General features: G+C 39.8%; 1 protein-coding gene across 1 annotated transcript; it reads right to left on the bottom strand.

Moving 5' to 3' along the window:
• Positions 1-760: 760 nt before the first annotated feature.
• Positions 761-6,897, bottom strand: LOC110041313 (uncharacterized). The gene is made up of 6 exons (XM_089276696.1): positions 6,654-6,897; positions 4,357-4,615; positions 3,218-3,405; positions 2,392-2,609; positions 1,867-2,146; positions 761-1,461 (listed from the first exon to the last, which is right to left on the bottom strand). Exons 1-6 carry the CDS (start codon positions 6,895-6,897, stop codon positions 1,298-1,300), a joined length of 1,353 nt encoding a protein of 450 aa, XP_089132822.1. The 3' UTR covers positions 761-1,297.
• Positions 6,898-10,949: the final 4,052 nt, after the last annotated feature.

Here is a 10,949-nt window from a genome sequence, read left to right as displayed (position 1 = left end):
TTCCTCGGTGTTTGGATATTTGATTATACACCGAGCCTCGTTTTTGTTATATTACGTAAAAATGTATCCCTCAAGCTTTTTTCATCATTGTAGAATTCTTCCCTCAACATCGTGTATTTATATTCAAACGTGTATTTGTACGTCGAAAGAAAGAAATAAGATAAGTATCGTTGCCAAGTGGTTATTTCATAACCATCAGAGTCCAATAAAAGCGTGATCAAGATTGCCTACTTTCTGCTATTGTGTCTTCACAGAATGTAGTAATAATTGCTTAGAAAAAACGGTAATAAATTGAAGTGTACGGACTTTATTCTCAAATTTGCATCAACTGAAGTAACGTCATTTTTGGGGAGTGGCATTGGAAATTAACATACTGATATTGTGCAATTTAAATACTTTTGGCTCTTAAGTATAGTTTTACTCGATATTTTAGAGAAAAACTTCTGATTTTGTCACTAAATTTTGCTAGTACATCTGTTTTATTTCTTATTCTGTATTTAATGTTAGGAAGGTCACTTGCTTATCAGTGTTTTATCTTATTTCGTGCTACGTACCCTCGGTAAACAAAGACCTTACTTACTTACTGCAAATAAAACGCATCTGATATTCTAAGGGACCAAAGGACTAAGAAATGCATCATTCCCGTCAAAATTATTTACATATTATCGATGATAACGGAGAAAAAGCTAATTTTATTTGGTTGTTACGAGTATTGTTAAAGAGCAGGGTTGTTTCCAGACAGAACTCAGGATCGCCGGTAACAGCAACAAACTAATTTATTTCCGTAAGGTAACTACACGAATTTACAGCACTAAGCTTCTTCAAATCTGAATCAATCAATCTCACAGAAGAAACTCTCGCCCTAATATACATGAGGCTTAAAGTTCTAGAGACTTCTATTAGGAGCTAAATTAAGTAGTTTAACACAGTTTCTAATCTGAGTAATTACATAAGGATCAGAATGTTCTGGAATGTTCTTATAGAAATTGGTCACGGCTGAATGACTTCCGGTTCTAGGTTGTTCTGGAACTAGACTTAGACAATTTTTCGTAACATTGGTCTTTTACCAATATGGTTAAAAAAGTTGAGTCTCTGTAATTCTTGTTGTTTCTCGGACCAGGTGCTCTCCTAGAGGCTTTGAAGCTCACGTGGCAATCCTCCTTTTGTTTTTATCTCTTTCAAAGGTAACAGCACGAGATATTAAAACGAATGGCTACCAGTACATGCAGTATTAAAAAGGAATAGAGACTGGCAATACAATAACTACATCAATACGTCACATTGGCTTTATTTCGTCTCAACATTGCACATTTTGGGGCCAATCACAAAGATTTTTAGCCTTGTTATATTTCAAGCCTGGAGGGCAGCTCTTGTGATAGGCAACACCAGCAGAGCAAACGATGAACTTGGAGCAGTCTACAGGATCAGAATAATACCCATCCACTGAACAGTCTACTGGACCTAAATAACACAAACCAACATTACTCACTTAGGTTCGTTTCTGCGATCGGAATTAATAGCTGATCCATGTTTAGAGGATATTTTTCGACTTATAGAACACAAGAGAAGTTGGTACAAAAACAACAAAAGCGTAATAGTTTCTCAGGGCGCGCTTAGAACTTGGCTCGCTGCGCTTTTAAAAAGACTGCTTTCAGTATTTTACAATTTGGCCAAAGATTTTTATGCTAAAATTCACAAATTTTGTTCCTAGATTCTACTTTAAACTTATTGTCACAAAATGGCCTCGAGTGCATCAGTGCACCCGATCGCAAAAGGGGACTGGTTGAGATTAAAATATCTCAAAACAAATAAAGCGACAAAAGGGTAAAATCTGGAGATGTAAAGGCAAGATAATACCAAGCTCACCAGTAGGAGGCTTTGTTGTAGTAACAGGACTTTGGGTCGGTGACTTCGTGGTTTGGGGCGCCGTCGGCTTTCCTGTTGTTGTTGACTGGGTTGCCGTACACGTTGTCTGCGGTTTCGTTGGAGGGACATGCGTGGTTGGCACCTGCGAGGGTGGAATCGTAATTCCCTGCAGAAGTTCAAATGCATACGTGCCATAGTTTTTGCCGTTGACGTTGTTGTTTTGCACCCAGGAACAATCCCAGAACATAAGTCCACCAACGCCAGGTTTGTCACGGATTTGCTACAGAAACAGAAAAATTGGTTAAGATCAATATCAATAACGAGGTGAAATGTTCTGTTTTTAGGAGTTTCTACAAACCACTGTTACGTCAGAAAATGTCCACCCGCAGTGTGTAAATTGCGGGATTTCTCATTTTGCCAACATATGAGGTCCATTGTTACTTACCCTGAGGGCTAGCCTTAACAATGCAAATGACGGTTTCACAGCTAACCATAGGAGATTTGATTTTAATCAATGAATAATACCTTGTAGACGGCAGCCAGTTTATCTGGCGGGAAGTAGTAATGCGGCTTCCCAGCAGCGTCGGGTCCTGCTGGCAGACCAAGGACAATAAGAGGGCCATTGGGAATACCCCGTGCCCACTTTAACCAAGTGTCCATCACAGGGAGAAAATATTGATCTCCGGGATAGCAGTAGTTGTTGTAGAACTGAATAAACAAGTAGTCAAATTCGTTGCCATATTCTGCCAAACAGGAAAACAAAAACAGCAACGTCATTACTGCCTGGTACCTTGTTTCTTCTTTCATTCCTCGTTCCTACCATTCTAGTAAAGCCAATTTAACGTTTCACGTTTTAACTGCCAATGATTTGAACATTATATTATCTTTTCGGAGCAAATCGTCGGAGAGATAGCCTCTTGATCCTTTCAAAACATTTCCATAGTTTAGCTTCCGTGTTTATTGTTTTCATTCCTTTGTGGGTTGTAAGTGGGCAATTTGTCAGTATTCAGTTAACACCAAAAATATTTGGTCGGTTGGTTGGTTGGTTGTTGGGGTGACGAACGAACAGACGAGAAGACGGATGGATGAATGGCTGAATGAATGCATGAATGGATTGAACGATTGACTGTATACAAACCAGTCTGGTGACAGCCGGTTTTTTCTCTAAGGGTCACTTAGCCATCGCGTAAATTAAAGGGCGGTATGGCTGTGGCTGAGTAGGGAAGAAGGCGAGACAAGAGTAGTATGTCCATATCTCGTCCCATTCCCTCAAGACTAACGAAAGCGTCTGGCCCCATAACCCCTCCTGAATTTCGAAGAAAAACAGACTGCCAGCAGTTTACATACACACCCTCTAGTGCAGAGCCTTGTATCTGAGGTCCCATCCATTTATCAGGAAAGGGACACTGGGGAGCAGCTGTGATCAGGTACTGTTTACGTTTGTCTGTATTCATAAGCCGCCTCATCTCACGAACAAAGTCTGGGTAGTAATTATGACTTCCTATCTCGATATCCAGATCGACCCCGTCCATTACTGTCCTGTAGAGAGGAAAATATCATATTTACTACAGATACCGGTACAGGCCTGAAGCGAGTGTTTGGCTCTCTTAAGCGTGTAAAGTTTGATATCCTGACCCCTCTTGCTTCGTTCTGTTAATTTGGTTGGATAAAATGTTTGTTGGTTATTGCAAAATAAGCCAAATGTTTATTACTATAATACCAGTACAAAAGTCACTAACCTACAACCGTACAAAAGTACCGTTTTAATGTATGGAAAAGCATCATTGTGTCATGAACGATAGAAAAACTCACTATGCATCTTTTTTAGTATGAAATATTGCTCTACATTTTGTCCGTCATTTATTTTTTTCAATCGATCAAGCTGAGATCTGAGATTAGAAAAAATGATTGATAGCGGAAAAACCACTTCTATACCTTCACCCAGTCCCTCAAATCCAAGTTGATCTTCGCTTTCAAATGAACGAACCATAGTTAAAGATGATTTCCAGTCCGCACTGTGCAGTCTCTAGAGTTTGTTAGACTTGCCACAAGTCGACCTCATGAATTTCAGGGTAGACCTTTCAGCAAGTCTAAGAGTTTGCTTGCGTTTTTTTGTTTTGTTCCATGTAAGACATCCCAAAAGTTAAACATTTCGCAACAGCTTACATGAAGTAAATTCAAGGTTTCAAAACAACCACCATCATGGATGTGAAGCGGTCGAAGCTTTATGGTTCGTTCTTTCTCATATCACTTGATGAGACAACTTCGCAGTTGTAAAAATCAATGAAGCTGTTGAAAAAAGAATTTGAAAGGCCTCAAAGATAAGGTATGTGGTTCGCAACGAACAACATCGATTCGCATTCCGTCGAGAAACATTAGGGTGCGAGACTGCGCAGTACGGACTAGAAATCATCTTCAAGAACGATATTCTATATGTATAAGCTGTCTGTAACCAGTTGGGTTTCTACAATGACCTAAATTGTTCTGTACCACAAAAATGGCCTTTTATCCTGCATGTCCTTTCCTCCAAGGAACATATTCCATATGTAGTATGCAAGTTTCTTTGCGTTTTCTGCACTTCCCAGGCTGCCATCACAAGTATCCCCGCCAAGAGATATCAACATTTTCTTACCAAGCTTCTGACAGTCTCTGATCCCACCGCCGATAGTAGCGCACTCAAAAGCATCAGGGTTCTGGGTGTCCGGTGCGTAGCTGCAGTGATGGGCAAAATTCATTCCAGGAATTCGGTCTGGTCAGTGTGCGATGAAAGTATATAGCTTAATATTAGCTATTGTTATTCTATATTGTTCTCTTTCCAGCCCTTTAAGGTATCTAAGACTGTCTGCACCGAATGTGAAGGGGGTGTCAGGGTAAAACTGGCTGCCACCTTGATGTCAGGGAACCCACCTAGACTAACATAGCCTCCTCCTTTGGTCAATTGTAAGTGAAAGTTTTATTGTGGATTGGTGTAACAAACTGTTTAGATTCGCTCACTTCCAACTATTCCGTTTAGGCCGCCAAGCTCTAGGTGGAAATCTCTTTTAACCGACCGTAATGTAAACTAGGTGTAAACCGACGAAATGTTTTGGATACATTTCAAAGCATGTTCCAGTTCGTACTCATACACTGAATCATATTTACAAAACTGTCCACCGCAACACGATCAGGTCTAATTGTTTTCTACTTTGATCTTTTTGCACAGCGGGCTGACTGGTTTCTATGAAGCTTAGATGGTTACAAAACTTGTTCATACGAATTTCTAGTAGAGTTAAACTCATAATTATTTTATTCAGGGGTCAGTTAAGAAAGACGTTTGTGACAAACCGCAAAGATTAACTTTTACCGTCTAGCCATTTATGCACTAAAATGAAAAAAATATTTGTATTCGCTGTAAATTAATAGGAAATTTTTTACTTTTGTCTTGGATTTTTTGTTAGACGAAAAAAAAAAAAAAATCAGAGGTGATTATAAAAATGTTTCCATATAGCACGCGCTCTGATTGGCTGAAACAGCGTGCTTTATCAGAGAACAGAGCACGGGTTGATGACGGTAAGTTGGTTTTCAAATTTTTGCTTCGGAATTTTGACAAATTTGACCCAAATTAATTATCTCCTGTGACTCAGACAAACGCAATGGAAACGAGCTATTTGTCTGCAGTAAATGTGGCTCACGGAGACCATTGTTAGCAACAGCAGTGTTAAAAATGTACTAAAAAAAAAGTTTTGCTGGATTCCCGCCTCTCAACCTAAACAGTGCTTTGATAAAAGACATTATAATTGTTACGAAGGCAGAAATTATACTTAAGAAGTAAAGCAATGACAGAAAACAACAATTGAACTGTCTCTGTTTATGATGAGAAGCTTTACTTTTATAAAAATGCTCAATTGCTCAAACAACACTTACGTGCAGTGTAGTAACGCTCGTTCTCCGGTCATCTCAGCGAAGTGAACCGACGAGTGCTCAGTGCAAAGCTTGCTCTGATATTCTCTTCTGTGCTCGGAGTAGAACCGGTGGGAGCAGTGTACTGAGTGTAGTCTTTCTAACTTTTACGCTAGTTCGGGCAATCTTGCTGCAAGCGGCTACAAGTCGTAAATAACTGTAGCTCCTTTCAAATTTAACTCGGCATTTCGCCTTTTCATCCGCAAGCTTTGAACTCCTCGTTTCGTAATTTCCACTGGAAAAGTGCACGTTTTCATGGGCTACAATACGGCTGGACTATCAACCTTTACCTGCCTTTCGATCCGTATTTAAAAATTAACTAAAAAGCGAACTTTGAAGGCATCGTTCTTCCCTCGAAAGCCGCTCGAAACTACTCGAAACTGAAAGCTTAGCTGAAGTCCAGTTTGTGATTGACGGCTGTCGCTTCGTTAGCCAATCAAATTATTCGAATAATTCTAACAAGGATTGTGATTGGCTTATTTTAGCGCGCTTTATCAGAGAACAGTGCACGGCTGACGCCACTTTTACTCGTTTGGAAAATAAAGTTTGGTTTGAAAATTCAGCCGAATGCGTAGGGAAATTATCGGATTCTTTATCATAAAACAAATAAAGAAGCCTCGACTGTGGTCTGTTCTGTTGTAAAGCACTTAAAAAGCAGTAGAGCACTCAAGAAGTGGGGAAAGACACTCGACTACGTCTTGTGTTTTCCCCTACACTTCCTTCGTGCTCTACCGCTTCCTGCGTGCTTTACAACAGAACAGAGCACAGTCGAGGTTTCTTTATTTGTTAATTACTGTCGTTTGCTGTAAACGTCGTTCTTAAACCCTCTCTTAATATTATGGCAATACCTCTGTTCCTGTTATTCCTGAAGAGCCGGTGTACAAATGCCACTAAGTAGACATCAAACTTGTGATTATTGCAGAAGTAGCGCAGGTCCTTCTCCCAGTATTGTCGGCTGACTCTTGTTCCAATAGCATTTTGTCCCCAGTAGCCAACCAAAAGCTGGCGTGCTGGAAGGGAGCGCTTTTCCCTAAAACCATGGCTCAAGGCAGCCGCTAAAGGACTTCTGAAAATCAAAAGTGGCGCAAGCATGAAACATTTTCGTTGAACACGTTTAAAGACAAAGTATATTTCAGAAAGGGGTGAACTATACTCATTGGTGAGCTTTGGCATGCAAATGAAAACACTTCGTGGATTTTGCTATAAATGCCCTAAATGATTAGGCGTCACTTATGCTTGAAGCATAACTGAACAGACATTCTCACAAGCATTGGACATGTTCGGTAGCCAAAGCTGAAGGCCGATATGATATTTAACCCTTAAAAACTGTCTTCACATTCAAGTTCAGCTATAAAAGACAAAGAAATTGAAAATGTTATTGAATGGATGTTGAACGTCGAAGCATCCTGGAGGAGCCGCACAAATTCCTTTTCCTTGTACGAACGCGCAATTCATGTCTGCGAGTTCCACCCCATTTTTCTAGTGATCGAATTCTTGCCACTAGAATTTTTTCGATTGACTCCCTAACATGGCCAATCTGAACTTACCAGAATAAAATGAAATAATTGTGCTAAATTTTATAAGCTAGAACCAAACTGTTAGGCCAGAAAATGACCGTCCTTTGGTTTTAATAAAGGAGCTATATAAGAACAGATTAAACTTATAAAAATTTTGAACGACATATTTTGGCGTGGCTCGTGACTACGAACGACGAAATACTCGTCGTATTGAGAAGATTCGTCCTTAACTTAGTTTCTAAGAAATTTTCGTTACTTTTAAGATATATTTGTGTTTAAGTCTTAAGTTTTCCATGTTTTTGTTACACGCCAATGTCGCGTCATTTCTTTTGCCTTTTTTTCATTTCTTCTTTTCTTCAATGCTGCAAATGAGTCCCTACCTCCCAGCAGCTTCCCTGGACGCAACTAAACAGATGAAAACAATAAAATGGTTCATTGCTGTACTGTGCATGCTGTATGGCTCAATCTTTGAGAAGAAGACTTGTCTGAACTCTTCTCTATCCCAGCTGGCCTCCTGTTTAAACAATGACACACCTCGGCACGGTGAATGGTGTTCTTTACGAGAACACCGGAAACTTCAAAGCTAGTGCAGCACTGCACAGTCTGTACACCTGTGTATGTTAAGGCAGTAGGTCTAAATGGAGTTTCAGTCCAGTAGGTATAAGGTAATTTTATAGGTCATTCTGTCGAGTTTGTCTTCGTTTTTCTCTTTATCACAGTTAATGCTACCGCGAAAAACAAATAGTCGGAAATAAAAGACATGTTTTAGTAACTGTTTCTATGTCAACCTAGCTACTGCCCAAATTTTTAGGGCAAACGAACAAATTCCCTTGATTTGTAGCTTTCAAACGGTGATTTAGACGCTCACATTTAGAGGTCGTGAAAAATTGGACAATTCATTTTATTTCTAAATTATTGGTACAGTTTGATAGCCAGCTCTATAAGCTTTAATTTGATATGGGGTTTAGTTATCCAGAGTCACAATCGGACGCGCTACATTCCTTGGACGTGAGTAACCTCTAAAGGTATACGGTAACTTTAACGAGTAGAATTTATAATACCCTATTTTTTGAGACAATTTTCAGTCATAGAGCCAAAAGATAAACTTTACCAGAGACAGGACACACTCATTGAGTGATTGAAATAAACTGTTTTAAAAGAGAATAAACCATGGCACTCGTTTTATTGGAATTTCAAAAACCGGATCACCATTGGAAAATACTAGCAATTGATTTTGTGTACCATGAGGCCGCATTAACATAGGGTGTGGTAAAAAAAAAAAAAAAATTATGAAGTGGAATCAAGCGTGCATTGGTAACGACAGATGAATCAGACGGTGACTGGTTTTCCTAGAGAAATGAATTCGAACGTCGACAACTTCAAATACAAATTATATAAAAGAACTCGTCCTCTATCTATGTTACCATTATTATGAATAAGGCAACAAAACATCAATCAAGAAAGACACAGTCATCATTTATCCGTTCTCCAAGTGGAGAATTGGGCCGTAAGCTCTCTGCCTCCAGGCTGTTCTGTCCTCCGCAGCCGATGCTGCTGCTGCCCATGTTCTTAAACCTTCCTTTTCCAGCTCCCTTTCTACAGTCCTTCTCCAAGTCTCGCGCGGTCGACCCCGTTTCCGTTTGCCTTCAGGTACCCATGTGAGAGCAATTCGTGGATGTGAGTGGTGATCCATTCTGAGGACGTGACCCAGCCACGTCCATCTCCTCCTTGCCACTTGCTTGCTTATTGTCTCCATTCCTGCTCTTGCTCTAATCTCCTCGTTTGTTATCCGCATTGGCCAGTAGATCTTTAATATCCGACGAAAGCTCTTGTGTAAGAACGCATCCAGTTTTTTCTCATCTGTTTTGGTCATTCGCCAGCATTCACAACCATACAGCAACACCGAGATGACATTAGCTTTGAAGATTTTGGTCTTAGTCTTGTAGGTAAATTGACTGTTCTTCCAGATCCTATCTAACTTACTATATGCAGCCCTTGCTTTCCCTAGCCTTGCTTTGATGTCTTCTTCTGTGCCACCTGACTTGCTGATGTGTGCACCCAAGTACACAAAACTCTCTACATCTTCAATATCGTGTTCGTCAACCTGAACATTCTCATTGCTGGTCGTGTTCAGTCTAAGGAGTTTTGTCTTTTCGGAGTTGATCTTCAAACCAGTTTTCTTGCTGTTAGTGCTGAGATTTTTCACTTTCTGTTGGATTTGACATTTCGTACTGGATGTAAGAGCAATGTCATCAGCAAAGTCCAAGTCGTCTAACTTGGACCACAATTTCCATCTAATGCCAGTGTTAGCACCCGTTACTGTTCTTCTCATGATCCAGTCGATTACGAGTAAGAACAGAAACCCTGACATGTTACACCCCTGCTTTACGCCGGACTTCACGTCAAACCAGTCCGTTTGACCTGTACCGTCAACAACCGCACATTGGCTATCATCATACATTACGTTGACCATTCTGACAAGCTTCGACGGTATCCCATAACTCTCCATGATCTTCCACAAGGTTTTCCTGTGAACGCTGTCAAAAGCCTTTTCGTAGTCGACAAAGCATACATATAAGCTGGAGTTCCATTCCACTGCTTGCTCTACGATGTTCCTGAGAACGAATATCTGCTCTATCGTACTCCTTCCTTTCCTGAAACCAGCTTGCTCCTTCCGTAGCTTTGCATCAACACCACCTGATATTCTTCTAATCAATACCTTGCACATCACTTTTGCAGCAACAGACATCAGAGTAATCCCCCGCCAAAAGACACAGTGTATGCAGTATAAATTATTTTCCTTATAATATCTAGTGGGTTTTTGTCCTGGGGACTAATACTATCAGTGCAGCTGCTCTAGACAACAGCCTTTGACGAATGAAACATAGAAAGATATCTACCAAACAACTGTGAAGAAAATTAAATTATCATTTGTGATGATTTCAAGACTCGCTTTTCGTACTTATATGAACACACAGTCTTTGATAAAAAAAAAGGGGTGGATTGGATATTCCATTCTATTTACATTATTGCTCTGTTCTGTGGTATAGACGAAAATAGGTTTTCTTTGAGCAAACACAAATGTTAACGCTAAGGACAGTTGGCTAGGAAACAGTAAATACAACTGCTAAGGTGAAGACGGTTCGGTTTTGCCACCTGTTTGAAAGAAAACAAAGATACGTCCTGTGGACAGCTTTTGTTGTGAGGATAGACAGTTATCCAACTAGTTTGTCAATACGTTAAGTTGTAGTGAGCTTTCTCAGGACTATTTAAATAGCCAATGGCAAACTTGAAGGTTTCCACTTGACTACTTTTTTTCTCTTTTTTCTGGTTATCGAAAATAGTTAACGAGGAATGGAGAGGCTAGATTGTGTGCACGTGGATGGTGTTTTCGAATAACTATTTTTCAGGCTTCCTTTTGTAGTTGGATTCATTAAATCTGAATTTTAAGACTCCTCTGGAAAGATAATACATTTAAGAATTCCTCATACTTTACCAAGTGCAATAACGGAGCATATGATGTAAGATGTTTGAAAAAATATCACTTTTGGACGCGAAAATTAATTAAATTTGGCTATGAGTAGTGTTTTTTTAAGATTTACACGAACCATTTGCCCTTATTCCCTA

The sequence above is a fragment of the Orbicella faveolata genome, unplaced genomic scaffold (genome assembly GCF_042242905.1).
Source record: "Orbicella faveolata isolate gen_17 unplaced genomic scaffold, um_ofav_v1 contig_46, whole genome shotgun sequence".
Taxonomy (NCBI): domain Eukaryota; kingdom Metazoa; phylum Cnidaria; class Anthozoa; order Scleractinia; family Merulinidae; genus Orbicella; species Orbicella faveolata.
This window is presented reverse-complemented; position numbering and strand designations above follow the sequence as displayed.